The sequence below is a fragment of the Eurytemora carolleeae genome, unplaced genomic scaffold, assembly GCF_000591075.1.
Source record: "Eurytemora carolleeae unplaced genomic scaffold, Eaff_2.0 scaffold495, whole genome shotgun sequence".
NCBI classification, from domain to species: domain Eukaryota; kingdom Metazoa; phylum Arthropoda; class Copepoda; order Calanoida; family Temoridae; genus Eurytemora; species Eurytemora carolleeae.
In genome coordinates, this window is record NW_019397131.1 from 66988 (window position 1) to 89943 (window position 22956).

Sequence of the window (22956 nt, forward strand, 5' to 3'; positions counted from 1 at the left end):
CATGAGACCTGCTCTTTAGATCGGATTTTTCAAAATCATTTACTAACCCGGACGAAAAACGTAATATAAGTTCTTCTATAAACAACTTTGTTGTTGATCAAATAAAACCTGATATTTTTCTATTTAAAACTCTACACTCTCAGATCAACTACAATACCTAGGTAGTCACGCCCTTTAAACACAGTTCTTTCATAATAGGTCAAAATCAAACTTAATCAAAAATTTGTTGAATCAATATTAAACAATCTCACGGCACTAAAATTTTGTTTGTTTTTTAAATGCTATTGTAAAAGATCTGAGTTAGAACTTAAATTGCCAAAAAATCGAATATTCTTTCTTTCTAAAAATCATTGCCACCTAAACCTTGATATTTCGAACTATGACTTCTTCTAGATTAAATAGTCCTAGCTGGAGTTATACAAACTATAAGTCAACCCATCAGGTTGAAAGCTTTAAGCCATCAGGTTAAAGATATTAAAAAATAGAGTTTGAAATAAGTAAGGTCTACGACATTGGGTTGCACAGATGTAGTGATTATAAAATCAGAGCTTATGGCAAAGACTTAACAGAATATGAGAATATTATAATTTTTTTTTATATTTTGTGTTTATATATCCCTAAATATCTGATCATAATTTCTGTTATAAAAAGTTTAGCATAGTTCAAAAGTAACTGTATCCTTGTTGTAGAAACAATGAGAAAAACAATCTTCATTCTTCTCTTTTTCCTGATATTCAAGAATATGGAAGGTGAGCATTTTAAACCTAAGCTACGGTCGGAACTTATATGTTTATCATTTCAGAGTTCTGAGTTTTATGTTCCGACATAATACGTATACTACTAAACTTATCAAATTAAGTCCCATTGAATATCTCCAAAGAAGACTGGTCAATCAGAATTAGGGTTTTGAATCGGAATTCCGTTGCGCAGAATTGTGCTTTAATTACGCGGAATTGTGCAGAATTGCGCGGAATTACATTGCTGGCAATTTTAGTGTACGCTATGGTATTTTTACTCTATGTGAACTTAACGCGGAATATTTATTTATTTATTTATTTATTCCTGAATAAATCCAGAAAATAAAACAGCTTGCAAACAAAGTGCTCAGCAGTTACAGGCGTTTAATTCTGTAGATAAAAAAAGGAAAAGTTTGTCATCATCCTTGGACCTTGATCGTCCAAAAAAAAATTAGGATGCTCCTTTTTAAGTGATTAAGGTCACATGAAATTAAATCCCTTTAATATTAGATTACACCTAACAATCGTTTTGTGCAGTTTCAAACATACAGATATAATCATTTTTAGAATATTCCTAAAAGTAATATTCTGTTCACAATCTCTAAAAAATAATTATATATTCAGACTATTATTACATAATAAAAATATGTTAATGATTATGAAAACCTTTATTTGCAAGTTTTATGAGTTCACATTCTTATTTTTATCTTTCAAATCCTTTCATTTGAATAAAAAGTCTATTTTTAACAAAATGCAATATAAGAAAAGTATTTTGACATGACCGTGTCATGTAAAAAGGTTTATCTTACATCGAATATTTTTTGTCAATATTTCTTTAAAACCTTGAGATTTTTTCTCATAAATAGAAACTTGTGCAGTCGTAAAAAAATTTAGATAATTCTAAAAATTTGTTAGTTTTTCTAAAAACCTTTTAGGTTGTTTAAAAGCTTTTTTATTGTTCTTAACTCTTTTTTAGATCGTTCTATGAACTTTTGTGTTTAGTCTAAAAACTTTTTAACAGAATTTGCATCATTTTGCAATGCATTTGGTCATTTGTGATTAAACTAAAAAATAGTTAGGTATAACAAATGATCGAAAGCATTGAGAACTGACGAATATTCTTTTAAAATTGGCTCAAATTCAAACTTTTTACCATATTTTTAGTTCAATCTAAAAGTTTTAGAACAATCTAAAAAGTTTTAAGAATAACAGAAAAGTTTTTATAATAATCAATCTAAAACATATTTACGTTAGTCTGACTTTATATTTAAAAGAAAAGGAATTGAGTCTTTGCAACAAACTCTAATTTTCTAGTCCTTGTACTGTCCCAACCAAATGTCGTAGACCTGAGATATTTCAAACTATGAAATATGTTAACTTATCTAAGTTTGAAATATCAAATGTGTACAACAACAGGTCGCTAAGATATTGGAATTCGAAAATTTGTGGCAAAATCTCAATTCCTTTCTCAAAGATTTATAGAGATTTCGAAAAAAATGTTCGATCTAAGGAGAAGTTTTTATATGACACGCTCACATCAAGATGCTTTTCTCACAGTGTATGAGCTAATTCTTTCAACAATTTTATATTTGACTAGAAACATTTAATATTTTGTTTTTATTTTCTAACAAAATGTTATTAATAACAAAAAGCTTCGATAATAAAATTAAACAAGATGACACATGTGAATTTTTTATTATCACAACCTATTTCAGAATTATATTGTAATGTTCAATTTATAACTTTTTTCAAAGGATTCCCTACCCCCCTAAATAACCACAATTGCGCCCCTGTTTAATTATGAATTTTCAACTGAATATCTTATTTAGGGAAAGATGCCATGAACGACATAAACACTGTTGTTAAGGTAATGGCTTAAAAAATGATAAATTCAATAAAGAACAAATTTGTTAAATATTATTTTCTGTTTCTTAATTTCCTGGTATCCAAGTTTCCTGATTTTGTAATTTCCGAATTCCCTGAGTTTCTGGTGTTACAGTTTCGTATTCTCCCAGTTTCCTTGTTTCCCAGCTAGTTTCCTGGTTTCCCAGTTTCCTGGGTTCACAGTTTTCTGATTTTTCCAGTTTCCTGGTTTCCCAGTTTCCTGGTTTCCCAGTTTCCTTGTTTCCCAGTTTCCTTGTTTCCCAGTTTCCTTGTTTCCCAGTTTCCTTGTTTTCCAGTTTCCTTGTTTCCCAGTTTCCTTGTTTCCCAGTTTCCTTGTTTCCCAGTTTCCTTGTTTCCCAGTTTCCTGGGTTCACAGTTTTCTGGTTTTTCCAGTTTCCTGGTTTCCCAGTTTCCTGATTTCCCAGTTTTATGGTTTCCCAGTTTCCTTGTTTCATATCTTTTACAGTTTCAACGTTTGCTGCTTTCATAGTTTCCTTGCTTCTCAGTTTCCTGTTTTCCCAGTTTTCTGGTTTCCAAGTTTCCCGGTTTCCAAGGTTCCTGGTTTCAAATTTTTTTGATTTCCATGTTTCCTGGTTTCCAAGTTTCCTCATTTTGAATGGTTTTGGGCTAAAATGACTATTTTTAACACTTTGTTCTATTAAAGTTCTATTAAAACACATCGTGCCAAAATAATAGTGTGATATGAAATTTTATGAAATGTTTGCGTTCATGTCTTGTTGATGGAATGGATATTTCTAGATATCACAGAAATATAAAATTTAAAAAAAGTTAATTTTCATTTTATTTAAATTTTGAGAAAAACAAATGTCTGGTAATATTCAAACTTTTTATGTAAAAAACCCGGGAACCAATGAAACTTTATAGCACTGTACTAGATTATACAGCTTATTTAACATTATTACCCGATGATTACTTTATAGCACATTCTATAATAAATTTTACTGTGAAGTCACCTTGAGTGATAAAGTACAAAATTGTTTCATAAACAATTTAAAATCATTCAAACAAGTCACAAATTTTGAATCGTTTTAGGGAAACTAAAAACTGCTCCTGGTTTAATTGGAAGTTAGAAACTGATGATGGTAATAACTTTTTGATAAAATAAAAAATAAAAAACTTTAATTAACTTTCAAAACTCAAAAACTATTAGAATTTTTTAGACATTAGTTTTATTTTCAATTAACCCTCCATACAAAGATCTCAACGCCCAAACACAACGGTTCCCTTAATTGAAACCTTTATCTCATCAACAATAGTTGTTTTTTCTAGGTTAAAAAATGTCTAATTCTGATAAATCCTATATGTTTTCCTGCATTAGAAATGCGCAAGTCACATTGGTTGAAAATTAATCAGTTTTCAAAATCATAAACATTGATAATTAATGTAACTTATCAGACAACGCTCTAAAGGGTACTGTTGTAAATCGGGCATTGTCATCTTTGCATTGAATGTTACTTGAAATTACGCTTACAGTCCCTTTAAGGATATCTCAAAAAAATGTATCCCTAACACTCTGCCCGTAATTTTTAACAAATGTTTGTATTTTCTAAATTCTTCGATATTACAAACAAAAAGTTCCGAGTTTTTAAACTGTGCGGTCGCTTAAAAATACTTGATCTTAAGGATTGTAGACATAATTCCAAGTTACCCTCCTGTGGTCATATTTACAACAATGCCCTTTTTCTGATCAAGAATGGATGAGATATCCATAATTTTATTAAGTTTGCTTTTTTACTGTCAGAGGTATACTTACGGATTTCTTGCTATTGAAAAAATAGACAAAATTAAACACTTTTCAAGCAAGAAAAACAGTGATATCTTTCACTTGTATAGGGTACCTCTATGAATTGTTTATTTCAATCTTCAAATGAAAGGTAACTTGTAATTACGAGTACAGTCCCTTTAATATGTTTCAGAGTATTGAATGATTCTAATGATGATTTTTATACTCTTTTCTCTCTCTTATCCCAACTTAACAGTAATCCACTAATTCCTTCCAAAATGTCGTCTTCTCCCCTTATTAAACATTTTTATCCAGTAAACTACATATTCTCCATAGTCTTTACACACGTATTTTATTATATCTGTATCTCTGTTCTGAACTTCTATATCTTGCTGATTCTCTTTCCAATACTGTGGTCCCCGTAGAACATCTATTCATTACTCAATCTTCCCAATTACTCCAACTCCCGATTTACCAACCCTTTTATCATCCTCACATTCATTGAATCCCAANTAAATATGAGTTTAATGACAATTAATTAATGATAAAATTTTAGAAAAATAAGGTTATTTTTTCTGACCTCGGATTTTTCGACCAAAAAATGTATTTTTCTTTAAAAGGGTCGTCGTTAACGGTCGTTAATAAAGTGTCATTACTTACGGTTGTTAACAAAATATCGTCGTTAATGGTCTTTGATGAAGGGTCGTTTTCCAAAACGACTGATTTTGAAAACGATAGTTTTTTTTTCCTAAAACGATAGTTTTACTTAAGACAATTTTTTTAAAAAGTTTATCTGTAGTTTTTGAAAACAACTGTTTTAAAAAAAAATATTTTTAAAAAAACTATCGTTAAGTTTTTTTGTTTTTTCTTCGTCGTTTTCAAAACAAAACGATCGTTTTTTTAAAAAAGTGGAAACGATCCATCACGTTTTATGCACAAAATTCAGGCTGAGTTGATGTAAATGACATCCAGTAGGGAGGTTAATCATTTTGATTCGTTTAGGTGTTTACTTTTGCACATCCTAGGTGTATACAGTCCACCAGAGGCTGATTGGTTTGATAAAGTTGAGGTTGCTGGAACACAACCCTTTGTCACACAAGAGAATGTTAATTCTTCAAAGTAAGAATAAAAAATCCTTTTATAAAATTCTTTATATACAACATGGTACACCATGATTTGTTAGGTTTAATGATCCTCCTATGGCTTCAAGTGCTATTACAGAATAAACATAAGTTCATGATATCCAACCACCGAATGCATTTTTAAAATAGGACAATTTAATATGAAAATTATAAACAAAATGTTGTAACTAATTAATGTTCTCTGCTATCCCGTATTTGTTTTTGAGCAAAATGTTTATAATTTAATTTTGTATCTAACTTTTTTTCATTTATTTAGAAATTGTTGGAACTTATGTTGGAACACTCCAAAATGTTCTTGGTTTAGCTTTGAAGAAGAATATAAAAAATGTGATTTATTGATGGAAGATGTTAGTTTGGTTAGATTGCAGAAATCTAGTTCCCATCTGTCTGGTCCTCTAGCTTTCCTACAAGGTAGCACGCATTTGAACACTTTACATGAAATTAAAATTGCTCATATTCTCTTAGACTCAAACATTAAAGACAACGGAAGATATCCGCTGTAGCTAAAGCTGACGTCGTTTGTTTTACTAGATGTTAAAGATTTTTTTCCCTGCTTCATAAACATATAGTCAAACCCTCCATAAACTTGAGCTCTGATTTGTTTTCAAAATGCGCACCTGCCTTTAAAAATTTTTAAACATTTTCTGTTTTTAATTTTAGAATTTATAGCTTGGAAGGCGACATTGAATAAATTCTTTCTAAGTAATTGAATTTTTGGGCTTTTTTGTAGCTTAATCTAATGTTTGGGGCCTTTTTCTTTATTCAGGAACTTAAATTTTTTGAGGTTTTATTCATTTTCACGATAAACATACAGAGCCCGCAATTTAAAAATTTGGGAAAATAAGACTTAGGTCTAGGCTGTCTTTAAGATAATTTAAAACTTGAGCTTTCGGATTTAGGTTGATTTAGTTTTCTACAGAGTTGGAGTATTACACCAGTTAAATATTGTATTTGTTGTATTTTCATAGTTGGAATTGGCGGATTTGAGGGATTTGATTAGAATAAGACTCAAAATTGAGACTAATTCTACACTAAAACCAACCAAGCTTGGTTTTATTTTAATTGTGCATAACTCTTAAAGTCAAGCCTAAGACTTGGAAGCTGTCAATCACATGACACAAACTGTTGTCAGCTGATTCATAAGATGAGTTTAAGATTGAGCCTTAAACCTAAGTCTAAAGAAATAAGACACAAGCAGAAGCTTTAAATCGCAGTCTCAGCGTAACTAAATATTCACTTTCATTAAGAATTGTTTTGTTTATAAATGATTTTTGCCTAAATGTGTAAAGGGAAATGAGTTTTTGCCGCAAAATCTGAATCTAATTTTCCAATCCTTATCATTGCAACCGATATTGTAGAGTATTGATTTTTGAAGTATCAAAGGTTTACACTACCAGGTTGCAAAGAAAAAGGATTTAAAAAAATCCGAGTTCCTTGCAAGAACTCAGTTCCTTTAGGAAGAAATAAACAGATAGAGAATAAATGTCCAAGTGAATATCCTCAAGCGTTTAATAATGGGACCCAATGCTGCAAAGCCAAGAAATATTCAGGTGCAGTATAATATTTTTTAACATGAAAAACAAATTAAAATACATGATAAAATTTCTAATAATGGAAGTATAAATAATCCAGCTAGGGTTAGACAATCTTCTGTTAACAAACGGTAAATTTAGAAATGAGCAAAAAATTCCATTAACAAACATATGTGTTCCAAAATAACAGTGACTTTTGTTAATTTTTCTACTTAAAATTGCATGAAACATATGGAAAATAAGAAATAAATCTTATATATTTTGCTGATTTTTTTTACATGTTTACATGTTTTTGAACGTTGTCTTTAAAATTTTCCTGCTTTTTTTTTACATGAAATATAATAAATAAAATAAGTNATGATTTAGAGGGTATGATAACATTTTACCCATGAATAATAATTTTAGATTTTGAACTTGAACGTTATGTTGAATACACAAGCTCAGAAACTGAAACCTTCAATGCTTCTAATTTATGGAATTGTGAGTTGTTGTGTCTAAAGAGGCAATCTAACATTTTTCTTTCTTTCAATATTGAACTTGGAGAGTGCAAATGCACTCCCAGTTATTGGGCAACCAGAATTATCAAAAATCCTGTTGTTTCCCTCAGATTGCAAAGTATCTCAAATCAAAATCTTACTAAACCAGAACTATTTGTCAACAACAAACCTCTGGTGGGAGACAAGATATTTTGGAAAATCACAGAACCTGAAATCATAGTGAATTGCACCTCCGAGTCTGAAGGAGTAATTGTTTTATCAATTGGGAAACACTTACTTCGGAAACCAGGGAAAGTGCTAAGCATGACACTGAGAGGACATCAACTTCATGGAGAAACTCTAGAATGTGTCTCCTACAGTGATAAGGAAATGTTTATAAAACAAACTAAAGTTCAAGTAAATTTGACTCTAACTCCACCCTTACGTCCTCCACTAGTTAGTGGTATCCAAAATAGTGTTGCATGGGACATTTTAAACCAACATAATTTTGTCTTCTCCTCCTGTACTACTGATAGAGGAGAAGTAAGCTCGGAATACAAGATTACAAAAATCACTGCTACATTAAATAGCTATTCTCATAATCCGGATGATATAACCTTTAAATTTTTGGATACAAGATCCTCCTGCCTTGTTCAAGGAAAAGTGAGTTATTTCGGGTATCATTTTGAACCAAGCCTTGGTGAATGCTCACAAATGTTATTTTCAAAAGATCATAATATATCTGTTTATGTAAAACGCAATTCAGTACAATTTGAAGAAGTCATTATATCAAGCAACTATGAGGATATCATAATAAAAAATGTTCTTGAAGTAGAAAAGAACCAATTTCAAAATATTGGTGTTTTTAAACCTTCAAATCCAAAAACTTGCCATTTAATGAACATTAAGCCATGCAACACTGCCAAGATTGTCAATGAATGTGTGCCATATGATGTTGAAAAGCATACACTTACTCTAAACATAGAATTGCAAGGAAGTGTGTGTAAAACTGCCATAAAGGACAAAATAAAAACAGAGCTGACTGTTTATAACCCACCACAAATCAGTGTTGAAGTAAATGGCTACAAATATTTCAAAAATGATGCAAGAATGACACTGTATGAAGGATCCGATATGGAAATTAAATGTACAGCATTTGACCAATATCCTGAAAATATTACAATAAGCCTAGATTACAAAAGGGTTACACATGACAAATCCTTCACCATTCCTGCAAAGGATGTGGCCAAGGCGGAGGGACAAACTCTTATTTGTACATTTCAACATGAAGCTTGGACTTCTCAACAGGTTTTTGACTTTTTTAGCCGAATTCAATAATCATTTCTAATTCATCTACTTTTATAAAAAAAATGGTAATTTGTTCACAATAATGAATTTAAAAAGAATTTTAAAATTATGAATGTTTAAGTTATGCACAAATTGTTAGAGATTTCTAAGATTGTGGTTAATATGAATAATCTTTGCCATTTCCAAATGTCAGTGATTGTGAAAGCTCTGCCAAACTTGTACATGGTCTGACGAGGGGAGGAAGGCCAACCACATCAATCTCTAGTCCGAAATGGAAAGATTAAAGACCATGTTCACGCGAATTCTTTGGTATAAATTTTTATTTGTGAAAGTTATCTATTTTGGAGGCAGAAGAGATTCAATTTTTAACCTAAATAATGTTTGACATCATTCTCGTGGATTTGAAGATTCCAACATCTTAAAATCCGTGGAAAACTTTATTCTAGTNAATGCCGCAAAACATTCTCAAACTCGATGTAAACAACTTTTTGTAATATTCAAACTGAATTTGGGTTAGAGATATATAAATTGAACATTATTTTTTCTATAATTTTAAGCATGCGGAAGGCAGTAGTGATATCTTAGTGGGGACAACAAATCTACGTTTTTTGTAAATAAATCAGAAATCAATGATTATTTTGTATGGGTTGAAATGGAAAGATTAAAGACTATGTTCATGCGAATTCTTTGGTATAAATTTTTATTTGTGAAAGTTATCCATTTTGGAGGCAGAAGAGATTCAATTTTTAACCTAAATAATGTTTGACATCATTCTCGTGGATTTGAAGATTCCAACATCTCAAAATCCGTGGAAAACTTTATTCTAGTCTTGTTTTATGCCCTAACGTCGCCATATTTAAAAAAAAATAATATTGAAAGGATGAGGAATTCGATGTGGTTCAGACAAGAAAATGATGAGAATGTGGTTCGGACTAGAGATTGATGTGGTTGGCCTTCCTCCCCTTGTCTGACCCTATCCTGCACTGCACTGGGATTAAATCTGGTCCATGATTGGCTTAATTTCAATATTTCACAAAAGTACGACATTATAAAGTGTTTTTTTGCCATATCATTATCTGCCTGGCTTGTCCTATATCTCATGTTTGACTCATAATCATATATTAGACACTCAAATCAAGGCATCTTAATATTATTTTAGAAAGAGAACCAAGATAATCAGATAAGCTTGAAAATAGATGTTACTAAGGGAATGAAAATGTTCTTACTAATTTTTGTTTCTCTGTCACATAAGGAATTTTACAAAATTATTGATCTTTTTAAATGATAAAAGCTTTATGACCCACTTCATGGAAACCCTGTAATGTCCAGTTTTAACTCTCAACTCTAGTAATAATTTTGAAAATTTGTTTGAACAATTTAAAAGTGAAGGTTCTCATTTTTTTCCTTACTTATTTACATTTTCATCAAATTTTAACAGACTCCAAAGTTTAAAGGTAATATACAATATTTTTTTGTAGCAATAGAATCTAGGCTGATATTATCATATTTATAGATGAGTGTTATGATTATGGGATAATCTATGAGTCTAAATCTGGAAAGGAAGAAAAAATTGATTCAACAGATGATTTAGACCTAGCACAATGCCTTGATAAATGCAGGTATCTCTTTTTGACTCTTTTTTTTTCTTCCTTTCTTCTGAAATTTTTCTAACTCCACAAAATTATTTCTTTTTTCTTCTGATATTTATTGTTTTAGAGATAAAATTGACTGCAAATGGTTCAATTGGTTTCAAACCAAATTTGAGAAAAGTATATGTGAATTGTTTGCATCTAAACAAGAAGGGATTAAAATTCAAGCCGGAGCAGTATCCGGACCCCATAATTGTGTAATTGAAGGTAATATCTTTATATGTAACTTCACAATAAATCAACTAGTTTTATGTTTTGTTTACAACTAAAAAGTGAAAAATCTCACTTCCTGTAAATTTTGGCTGCCTAAAAATACTTTTTGAGATTTTAAATTTTAACTAATAAACATTTTATTTAATTTTCTTTAAGGCTACTACAACAATATTACTGACTGCTATGACAATGGATTTATCAAAGGAATTAAGTTATTATCTGAATCTGATAAAGATCTTAATGCTACTTCTCCACAAAAATGTCAAGAAATTTGCTACAGAACTCCACTGTGCAAGTGGTTCAATTGGAAAAAAGACAAGTGTGAACTACTGCAGGATCTGGATTACTCTGATAAAGATGGATATATCAGGAATGACAAAATTAATCAAAAAGTGTTCTGAAACAGAGAATTAAACTCAAAACAAGGTTATAGATGCCCAGAAAACTCTGGAATAGGAAGTTGACCTTTTGGACTCAGGTTATGACTTTGAATAGTCCAATGAACATGTGACACAGAAATTGTGCAGTGTAAACAGACCCATTTTACCTAATAAGGATTTTATAACTTACTAGTAAAGCTTGGTGCTTTGTAACAACATCAAATGCACTTCAGTATTACTTTACTGTCTTCTTCTTGATCTACAGTTTTCTGGTTATCACTGTATTACTTTAAAAAAATAGTTTTAGTTAGGGTTCTATTATAATTACTGCTGCCAGCCTCTTAAACATCATTAAAGTTTTCATAGTTTATACCGTAACTATACTGTATACAGCTCATCTAATGTCTCCTAATGTGTTCCTGAAATGATGCATTTCTTACTAGAATTGTCCATAACTCCTGGCTAGTAACAGCTGTTTCCTTTCAGTTATTTTCAATTTCCCTTGCAATTAGCAGCAAGTGATGAGTGTAGCAGAATTGTATGTGAGTATTTTGCGTGTTCATTATGGATCCTGAGGCTGAATTTAAAGAATTTGAGCAGGGGGTTTAAATTTAAGCTGCGGCTTAACTATGGTTGATTTCACTTAAAATTGTATCAAATGTTTCAAGATTTAAGCCGGCGCTCAATTTAAACCAGGTTTTGGCGGATTTAAGCCACGACTTAAATTCTTTAAATTTGGCCTCTGGAAGATTTTTCTGCTATAGCACCTGATAGTTTTAGTTTAGACAAATGCCAACTTGCTTGCCAATTTCTTCTTTACTCAAGATCTTTCAAAATCTTCTAAAATGAAACCGTGAGCTGCCACCATAATATTTTCAGCTAGCTACTGTAGAGCTTGAAGATAGATGGAATTGATATTTTTTGTGTAGTTCCCCAAATTCTCAAAAACTTAGCAAAAAGTATTAATAGATGAGCATTAAAGTTTTTTTTTTTAAGAGAGTGATTGACAAATGACCAATGACAATTGACCATGAATAAGAATTATGCTTAGTGATTATGAATAAGGAATCCTACTAGATCTTTAAAAATGATTGTTATAAAAACCCTTTTCATTATAAAACATTTAATATAGTGTGTATCTAAACCTTGCTGAAAAAGAAAAAATCTTAAAATCAGCATATTTTCTAAGACGCTTCAACTTGGGGTGTTGTTTTAATTTACTTTGATCATCCAAAGGTTTGAGGAAGAGCCAACAATTGACGCTTGGAATGGACCTGTATCCTGCTCAGGTGGATTAAGAAATAGTTCTGTCTATAATACTTTGTTATTTACATCAACTTTTTATCAGGACCTTTAACAGGCAGATGTCCAACTGAATATCCATACCCATTTCAAAATGGATCCTTATGCTGTGATGGGTTCTTTGAAGCCAATCCAGGTATTTAAAATTAAAAAAACTATTTTGGACAATACTTGTTACTCATTACATTGTAATTCCTTTAATTACAATGAGGCGTTATAATTTAAAACACATTGTGATTTTAAATAATATTATATAAGTATTAATTTTACCTATAATCTATCTTTCAAAAAAAAAAACATTTCTGCATAGCCTGCAAAAAGTATTACTGTCCACAGCTTGCCCTGTTGACAGAACATTCTAGTCCCAATGTTTGTCTCAGACATTTAAATTCTCCTAAGAAATTAATTTAGAAACAAATTCTTGTGACTTGGGCTGTGATGGTGGTCCTATTTCATACAGTAGCACTTGCTGTAATGGAACTTCTAGACCTTGCATGAGTCCTCCTTGTCTACCTGCAAAAGGTAAGGGTAATATAATGATAAATAATGAATAAATTATAACAAATCTATTTTAGGCCTATTTGAGTTCAATGTTTGTTACAAGAGTAAAAAAGAAAAACAACACACAAATATTGATTTACCATTACAGTGTATAGAAGCCTGTAGAGGATATGCTCATTTCTCATTATCTGAAAATGATAGGAAGTGTCATTGTTTCTATGAAAAGTGGTTATTAAGTGAAAATTCTAAAGGATGGGTTTCAGGAAAAGTATATAACTTTACTTCTGAAGTACATAATTCAATTTCTGAAATATATAATTCAACTTCTGAAGTACATCATTCAACTTCTGAAGTACATCATTCAACTTCTGAAGTAGGTAATTCAACTTCTGAAGTATATAATATAACTTCCGAAGTACATAATTATACTTCTGAAGTACATAATTTAACTTCCAAATTACATAATTCATCTTCTGAAGAAATTTCTGGAAAGCAAGTAGTTCAGCTTCTTATTGATGACCATGACTTTTTGGATGGAAAGTTTCAATATAAAGTTGGATTAACAAAAATAGGCTGCAGAGCTTATGGACCTGGCAAAGATACAAAAATGATGCTCAGAGTTGGTTCAAAGATAAATAATGTCTCCTCAGGATTATATCAGAGAGATATCTATGGATATGCCTACATGGAACAGTACATGCTGATAAAAAGCCATCTTGATTATGATAAAACGGAAGTTACATGCACTGTATCACAGCTCATAGGAGGGAATCAAACGTTTAGTATTTTAAAAAGAATGTTACATATTTACCTACCAACAGGATTTATTGATAAAGATGTACTGGATTATAATCAGTCTAATTCTATAAGATGGGTTCCTAGCCAAGTTCCAAGTTGGGCTGAAGAATCATTTCATTTCTTTGATAAAAATGATGAAAAAGTAAATGTAACTCCCTTACATGTAGAAGAGACTTCTGTAACACTTCAAACAATAAGCTTTTATGTATTTCATTTATGGAAGCCAAAAACAATAAAGGCAGGTTCAACCATGCAAATCTGCAGCAATGAAAACTGTTGTGAAATAACTGACCTTCCTGCCTTTCACAGTGGAAATGCCTATGATTCTAATAAAGACTTTAGACTGAAATATTGCAGAGGTTTTACTACGAAGTCAACAGAAAGGCTAACAATTGAATTAAGACCTTCTGCACATCTACGTAACATTGAATTAATATTTTTTAATGGAATTAATGTTACCAAATTCGAAGGTGACCTGATAACTTCCAAAGGCTCAATCATGACACTTAAAGAAGTTTCTGGCATAAGAAATGTACAGGAAGTTAAGGCCTGGCCTTGTGTTTATGGAGATAAAACAAAAATAAATTTATATTCATCTTGCAATTCACCAAACATCCCAAATTATCAGGATAAGACAACTGGAATAAAATATAATTATCATGACATAATATTTTCCCATGATGTTTCAATATGTGGAGCTAGGATTGAGAGCAGTTTTACACAGTCATTTAATATTCAATCCCCACCAGTCATAGATATATACATAGATAACACTCTACAAAATGGTTTAAAAACTACTAGAATACTAGAAAACAAGACGATTACTTGGACATGTAAGGCATCTGGAGCTTTACCTTCAGAAACAGACATCACATGGAATCTTGATGGTATTAATCATTCAAATATTAATAAATCAGATGTTATGGTAACTTTTCAAATCATCATGTTGAAGGAATACAACAACAAAAATGTTACTTTTAAGATGATGCATGAAGCTTTAAAGAAGGTGATTAATTCTTTATAAACAGCAACTAGAAATGTTAACTACCAAATGCAATCTTTTCAATATAATAAAGGCAGTTCTAGCTTTCAAATGAGTATGAGATATATGTTTAGAACCCCCCCCCCCCTGAAAAAATACAAATCATTAAAAATTTGGTGTTTAAAACTTCTTTAAGGAAATGGTTGTCAGATGAAAAGAAAACTTAAATCATTGTATGTAAAAAAGATAATTTTCTAATATTCCTCTTTTGGAGAATGTTCAAAGACAATTATTACTTCTTGAGATTTGATTCTACCATGATTAGATTGTAAAGGAACTGTTTAAATGTATGTATTGGGTATAATTAACAAACTTAACATAAATTTGGGGTAAGAAGTGGATTGGGGGCTTGAGAAGGAATATCTAAATTTTTTAAAGAGCAGAACACAAAAAATATTTTTAAAGAATTCAGTATTTTTTACTAAAAATTATAAGAATTATTTATAAGAAAATTCTTTTTCTTTAAATCCTAAAGTTTCTTGGTGATTTTATTAGAATGGCAAAAGATGAGAGGGTTGTTATTCAAATGCTTTAACACAATTTTAGGATATGGAGGTTAAATATACGGAACTTTTATTAACATTTGGAATTTTAATCAGAAAGATTTTTCTGTTTTTGTAACATTTAAAGCTCTTTAAGTAAACTAATTACAATGTTCAAAATTTATCTTGTTTGATAAAAAAAAATGTCTTCACAACTAGGGATGGGCATTGTTTTCAAAAACAATAAAAAACGATACTTTTTTAGTTTCATTTTGGATTTTCAAAACTAACTAATATTCATTTTTCGAAAAAGTGAATTGTTAAAACTAACAAAGTGTTAGTTTTAAGCCTTTGAAGAAGAAAAATGATAGGACAAAACTAAAGCTCTTAAGCAAATTAATCGTTTTTGTTTAAATTTTATTCAAACAAATTGTCTTGTTCAAAGCAAGGTTTTTGAATAATTGTTACTAAGATGAGGGTGGGGGATCATAAGGTAGAGTCAAATTTTTATTTTTCATTAAAATATGCTATATTTGTCGTTTTTATTCCAAAACTATCGTTTCCAAAACTGTTGTTTCCAAAACATTGATTTCATTCCAAAATTATCTTTTTTTCTAAAAAAAAATTTCTTTCAAAACGATTGTTTTGGAAACATTTCAAAACATTAGTTTTTTCTTCTTAAAAACTATTGAATGAACATTTTTCAAAATAAGAAAAACTGCCCATCCTTATTTAAAATCACAACATCCTAAAAAAATTTAAACAAACTCAGATTTTAATTTATTTCAGGAATTAAGCAGAACAGTTAATCTAGACATTGGATACAAGCCAATTGTGACACACTCTGATAAACTTGAAATAATGTATAAAGAGAGAAAGAATTTTGCTTTTAGTATCAGTGGCAACCCTTGTCCAAATGTTACCTGGTTTCATAAAAATGACATAAAACATACTGGAGCAAGCATTTGTGAATCATACACAGTAAGTTTTGAAAACATAGATAAGACTGCTGCTGAGGATAATGTACTTATTGCAGAAAATATTTATGGCCAAGTTGAATACCATGTTGATCTTCATGTTTCCTGTCCGAGCAGTAAGACATACTGTCTGAACAAGGGAGTTTGTAATGATGGATCACCTTGGATAACATGTAATTGCACCAGTGTGTCATTCTCTGGAGAGCTTTGTGAAAACTTCTGCAATCCCCAGTACATAGAAATAACATCAATCAAAGACTTTCGAAACAACACTCATTTCAAATATCTTGGAGTTTATGAGTTAATAAAAAACACCAAAAAACACCTCACTTATCAAAGAATCATAATGAAAGAGGAGAAGTTTAGAATAACTTTTGGTCCAAAGGGTGGATATCATAATGACAAAATAGTCTTTGAATACTTGGAAGAATCCCGTAACAACTGTATTATAAACATGGATTACAAGTTCAGATCTGGAGATATCCAAATCAAGCTTTTTAATGCTTCTCTTCTAAACATAAAAAACAGTTTAATCAACTGTCCTGATAATATGCACAATTGTGGTGAAAGATGTATACCTGAGGTTCATTGGTGTGATGATTTGGTAGACTGCATTAATTATTCTGATGAGGATTTTGAAACATGCAACAGCAATTGCAGTAAAAGTTTGTTTTTTAATACAAATGAAACTCTGCCAACCTCAGACAGAAATACAACAAATCTTAAATCTTTTATTAGAAGATACAATGTTGTTGTTGATGATGATAAAATTCATAAGAATCAAGAAAATGGATCCCTGTTGGTTCAAGTAAAGTATATTTATCATAGCATGGAGGATGAAGACACCTTTCACAAAAATGTTTATGATATAATTTACAATTACACTGAAAAAGCATGGTTTATAGTAACTCATGAAAATGAAAAGCATCACAAAAAAACAATATGGTGGAAACTACCCCAATCTGGAAGATGTATTGATAATCCTAGCTTACGTCAAAAGTGGATTTCAAATTATTTGGACATAATCCCTTTGTATGAAATGAAAACAATCAGTCTCTTAGAAAATACCCGGAATATTAATAAAATTACTTTAAGTGGGGAATTCTATGAGGAGTTCAATACTGCAGATATGGTGATGGTTAATGGTACAGTAGAAGATAAAGGTGTTTTTCTCTGTGAAAATGGGGAACAATATATTCCTATAGAGTATGTTTGTGATGGGATTAAAGACTGTTCAGATTCTAGTGATCTATGCATTTCTCAAAACGATTTAAAAAGACTTTCTGTGACAATTAAAAAGCATTTGGAGATATCAGAAAAGTTATCTATTACCTTAAATATCAATATTTCATATCCATACTACAACAATCATGGCACATTGAAAGGGGTTGCATATCAAATTGAGTATGGAGAAAACAAGATTGCAGGAGCTAAAAAATCAAGCATCAAAGGTCGAAATTATACCATAGAAATTGAAAGAAAAAAGGTAACACTGGGCAAAAAGATGATTTTGAAGGTAGTTCCTCTGACAATAGCAATGCTCCGGAAGGCAACTATTGAAAACTCCACAGACATATTTTTCAACATGCCACATTCTTCTGTGCACAGCATAGATTTAGACACAAGCACATTTTACTGTTTGAAGAATGGAACTGATTATGAACTTAGCAGATCACACATATGTGACGGAATTGATGATTGTGATAAAGAAGTAGGATCTGCAACTGCTGATGAACGGCTTGAGCTTTGTCAAGGGCAACATAGATTTCACTTCTATAAAATACTAATTGGCATACTAGCTGTTGTATTTATATTCACTTTCATCCTTGCCTTAAACTGCACTGCTTGTCACAACTGTTACAAAGACACCAACTTTATAGATTTTCAAATTAAGAAGATAAAGTTAAGCTTAAGCTCCTTGCAAGTGAAAGACATCACAACTGTTATTCCTTTCCTGTTTTTCATATCTGAAGGGAAAAACGCAAATATTGAACTTTTACAAGAATTCTCAAAGGGGCAAAAGCAAAAGATCAATATTCTATCTATTTTGGAAACCCAAAGGTTTAAAAAAGATAAAAACTCTAAAAACTTCATTGAATCATATCAAGTTTCTTGGTTCTCTCATTTTATTTTGTTTTGCAAAAAGTGTTTTAGCCCTTGTGCTAAGAATACAGACTATTCTAAAGTAGCAAACAAGAAAGTAGAAATAGAAGAAAATGTGAGTCTGCAAGCATACTGTACAATTTCAGATCAAAACTCAGAAAGTGAAGTTGAAGAAAAGAGTGAAGTTAAATCTGACACATCTGATCTTCAATCAGTCATGTGGAAAGCTGTACAATTTATTTTTTCATTTGCCTTCAAAATAACATTGTGTATCTTTTACCATGTAGACATAATGAAAGATGTTGCTTTTGTTGTGATTCTCCATCACTATGACACCAAAATTGTTGAAGAAAATTACATTGAAAATTTTAAAAGACGAAAAGAAGTGTATCTCTCAGAACAGAAAAATGATTCTGTCATAAAACCCCCATTTTATCTTGAAGTTTGGCAGTTATGGTCCACAATTTTAATATCAATTGGAGCCAGCTATATAGGAATAATATTTTACTCCTTACTTAGTAAAAAGTCTGGAAACATCTACCGTATACATCCTATCTGCAGTCCAACAAAACATCAAATAATTACTATGATTGTCAAAATTATAGAGTGGCCATTTTATTTGCTCCTTAGTCCTTTGTTTTCCACAATTTGGATTTTTGCAGAAAAGAGTAGACTACTTTATGAGGAGAGTTATAATGTAAAACAGAAGAAGACTGCTGAAAAATATGTCCAACAAAACTACATCAAGGAACGTAAGCTGAGGTTAGAAATAGTTTCCAATCATCATAGTATTATAGAAAATTCATTGGAAACATTATGTCAAATTGTGATAACTTCAATAGTTTTCATAACACTATCTACTCTAATGCGAGACAGTAAGTACCCTTTGGAAGTGATTGTTGTATTTAATTCCATATCAATTTTGAATATGATCCGTACATTTGTCAAGTATGAAACAGCAACAGCAACAGATGTGTCATTTTGGACAAAAATGTATTTCTATTTTTTATACACCACTCTTCTACTTCTGAAGCTTATGGTCTACTGTTTCAGCTTTTTAAACTATCCCATTTACTTGTGCATCCCTTTCAGTATGTCTATATTAGTACAATGGATTTTTTTGAGCCAGAGCCTGAAGTCCACAAACTTTAACACAATGGCTGCAGAGGAAAAATATGTTCATATTTTAGCATCAAGCATTCTTCCAGTAACTTGTCCAAGACCTTTAAAGAACAAAGATTACAAGGAATTGGAATGGTGTAACAAATGTCTCAATTTGGAAGCACAATGCACATGTCACCAACTGATGGAGAGAATAGTGGGTATCCTTCTGTTTTTTACTCAATTAGGTTACCTGATACTTGTCACCTTTATAATTCACTACTTCAACATTCTTGAACCGTCTGAGATATGGGAAGACAAACCTTACCAGCGGTATCTTCTTTCAAATTTAGGTGATAAAAAGGTGTATGCCACCTTTCTTGCACTCCTTGGCTTCCTTATGTTTCTTGTTGTGCTATGGTATTTTTGCTATGATTCAAATGGCAACAAAGCCTCCCTGCCTTCAATGAACATGAAAATCAATTTTGAACCAATAGAGCACTTGATTGAATATTCCAAAGGGTTTCTAGCATATGGAGTACAATTTGAAGATATCACAGGAAACAATATTTTGAAAGTTTACATAATTTGCATTTATTTTCAATTTTTTTTATCTTTAATAAGGAAGTTTTGGTTGTTAGTACGGGTTAAAAAATATATTGTTTTAATGCAGAGAAGTTGCTTGAAATTCAAAGTAATGAATATCGGCTGTCTAAGGAAAATCTGCAAAGCTTGCATGACAAGTTTAGCACAACAGAGATCTCCGAAGATCAAATGAATCTGCTCATCAGTATTTTCTGTAAGAAGATGAATGAGGATGGAGGCAATTTAGATCAACAAATGAAGAATCAGGTCAGAGCACTAATTTTCATCAACTTAGATTGTTTTACAAAGATTTTTTGCCCCCCCCCCCCTCCCCTTGGCAGCCATACTGACCAGATCATGTACAAGGATTTTTTGCACCCCATGGGGAAGCTATACTAGCCGAACCATGTACAAGGCAGCCATAATGGCCCAATCATTTACAAGGATGTGTTCCACCCCCTTGGCAGCCATACTGGTCGCAAATTGAACATATCTCACAACTAAAAAATTGAAATCATGGTCAATGGATAATTTTTTCTTGTTGAGGTCTCTGCTGGTTTATTGGTGCATGGAAATCAAGCATCTGGAACATATGAAGAAACAGAAGTGAAAAGCATGGTTACAATTCATCCTTCTCCTCCTTGTGAAGATATTCATATTCAAGATAACAATCACAATTCCTTTCTATACAGCAAAGAAGGATTAAGACATAAGAAAAAGCATAGGTTAGTTTCAGGATAGAATACACACCACTTTATTTATTTATAATGTAATGGGGAAAGAGGCTGAATCCTAATATTTGGAATCAATCTTTGGATTCAATCGCTTACTTCTTTCTATAGCGTCTTAAATGAGAAAATGGTTGAAAAAACGCAATGCTGAGAGCGCAGAGCCCATATTATTAATTGCATTTTACCACTCAACCCGTAAATCCTTCAATTACATTCAGAACTGATCATTTAGATATATTACAAATAAGACATAAATTAAACATTAAAATATTCATTTAAATTTTGAGGATTCCTTATAACATAAGACAATATTTTCAATTAGTTCATAATTAGTTAATTTGTTGATAATTAGTTAATTAGTTAATAATTAGATGATTAGTTAATAATTAGTTAATTAGTTAATAATTAGATGATTTGTTAATAATTAGATAATTAGTTAATAATTAGTTAATTAGTTAATAATTAGTTAATTAGTTAATAATTAGTTAATAATTAGTTAATTAGTTAATAGTTAGTTAATTAGTTAATAATTAGTTAATTAGTTAATAATTAGTTAATTAGTTAATAATTAGTTAATTAGTTAATAATTAGTTAATTAGTTAATAAACATGGGAATTAAGTGACAACTTTTATATCGTCTTCAATCCATGTGGAAATTTTTTATGAACACAATAGTTTTGCAGTATTCCAGCATAAAATGAGGTCTACCATTTTTGTATCTTCAAGATTGACGGAGATATTTTAAAATTTATTCAATCTTTCTATACATGTACTTGCTTGTCTGTCAGTCTGTTTGTCTGTTTGTTTGTATCCAATGAATGTCAAAACGGCTGAACCGATCGGGTACACATTTTTTATGGAACCTCGGGTGCAACCCCAGGAAAGGTTTAAGGATAATCGATTTTTAAAAAATCTTGATTCTAACAAAATTTGATTTTTTTTTGTTTTACAATGTATTTAAAGAGAAAATGTTTACAAATAAAATAGAAGACGTGCGCGAAGCGCCCTTAAACCCTAGTAAATCTAAATTGTCTTAATATCTAATTCAATTTTAAAACACAAGAAAGGTAGACCACTTTATGAAAAGCTTGTAAGAGTAAGACGTACAGCCTCATTTTTAAAATTTCTTTGCCATACATTAAATAATAGAAATCAAAGGGGACTTTCAGTTACACTTCTGACCTATATCACATCGTCTAAGCTATACTTCTGACCTATTCGCACCTGGTTTTACAGCCGCAGCGCCAGGCCCCGTAGCCTGTCTTAGCTATAGCGCTTGGCCCCCTAGCATATTCTAGCCGCAGCGCTCGGCCCTGAAATTGTCTTAATCAAACCTAACTCAAAAAATACAAAATAAACAGCTGTTTGTAGTCTAGTTGAGATATTGCAGTAGGTCGAATTTGCAGGTCAAAAGTTCAGAAGAGGTGATCTTACATTATCGTTAAAATTAATATCAAATTTTGTTTGATCTAAAACTGTTTGTTAAACAATTTATTACAACTAAAAATAATCTTTTAATTTTAGATTCTCTTTCCGTGTCCATGAGTTAACATTGGTTACTGAAGACGCAGATGAGAGGCTATTGGACAAAGATGATGAATTTGATGAGGAGACGACTATTTAATCTTATTGTTTTTATGATCTATAAATTATTTTTTGCTTAAAAAGTGCTGTTAAAAAATGAGATTTTCCACAAGTTTGGTTTTGTTTCATTATTCAAAAAGTTGTCTCTGAACATCAAAGTAAAGATATTGATATTATTGGTAGCAGTTAAAATTATGCATAATATAATAATCCCATACTAATCATAGATCTTGTGAAGCCTCTTAAATGTTTAAAACCCTGTAATATTTAAAAATTAACCTCAAAACGATGCCCATTTTTTAAGATTTCAAAAAATTATATCAGTAAAATATGTGAGAGGTTCCGTGATTTTAGTTTGTAAAATGGTAAAGTAACTTGCTGATTTAGATTTCAGTTTAAAAAAAGTAAAACGAGGATATCTTTCTCATTGTTACTCAGATAGCTAGGTTTGTAGGGTACCATTGTGAATCGGTCATGACACTCTTTACACGTAGAATTACTTGAAATTATGTCCACAGTCCTTTAGAGAAATGATCAATTAATAATAATCATATACAAAAAAACTTCAACAGTTTAAAAAAATTATAAAGTTAATTTGTAAGATTTGTCGATTGAACCAACCCTTGAAATTCATACATTTAGATTTTTTTCTGGGAGTTATTATGGGTAGTTACAAAATATTGTG

At 30.9% G+C, this 22956-nt stretch overlaps 1 protein-coding gene and 1 long non-coding RNA gene across 3 annotated transcripts; both read left to right on the forward strand.

The window, feature by feature from the left end:
• The first annotated feature begins 5384 nt into the window (after positions 1-5384).
• On the forward strand, positions 5385-7112 carry LOC111712187 (uncharacterized). Its single transcript, XR_002767402.1, has 3 exons — positions 5385-5484; positions 5764-5918; positions 6965-7112. It is a non-coding gene; the product is annotated as an uncharacterized LOC111712187 (long non-coding RNA).
• Positions 7113-7412: 300 nt separating this feature from the next.
• On the forward strand, positions 7413-22492 carry LOC111712188 (uncharacterized). 2 transcript variants are annotated; one of them, XM_023486733.1, is made up of 14 exons: positions 7413-8823; positions 9983-10030; positions 10262-10277; positions 10337-10442; positions 10540-10679; positions 10842-11055; positions 12302-12354; positions 12414-12503; positions 12767-12889; positions 12943-14672; positions 15980-19931; positions 20045-20223; positions 20503-20681; positions 22212-22492. In XM_023486733.1, exons 1-14 carry the CDS (start codon positions 7840-7842, stop codon positions 22309-22311), a joined length of 7914 nt encoding a protein of 2637 aa, XP_023342501.1. In that variant the 5' UTR covers positions 7413-7839; the 3' UTR covers positions 22312-22492. The 2 variants fall into 2 exon arrangements, with proteins under 2 accessions (XP_023342501.1, XP_023342502.1); XM_023486734.1 differs by having other exon boundaries at positions 12779-12889.
• Positions 22493-22956: the final 464 nt, after the last annotated feature.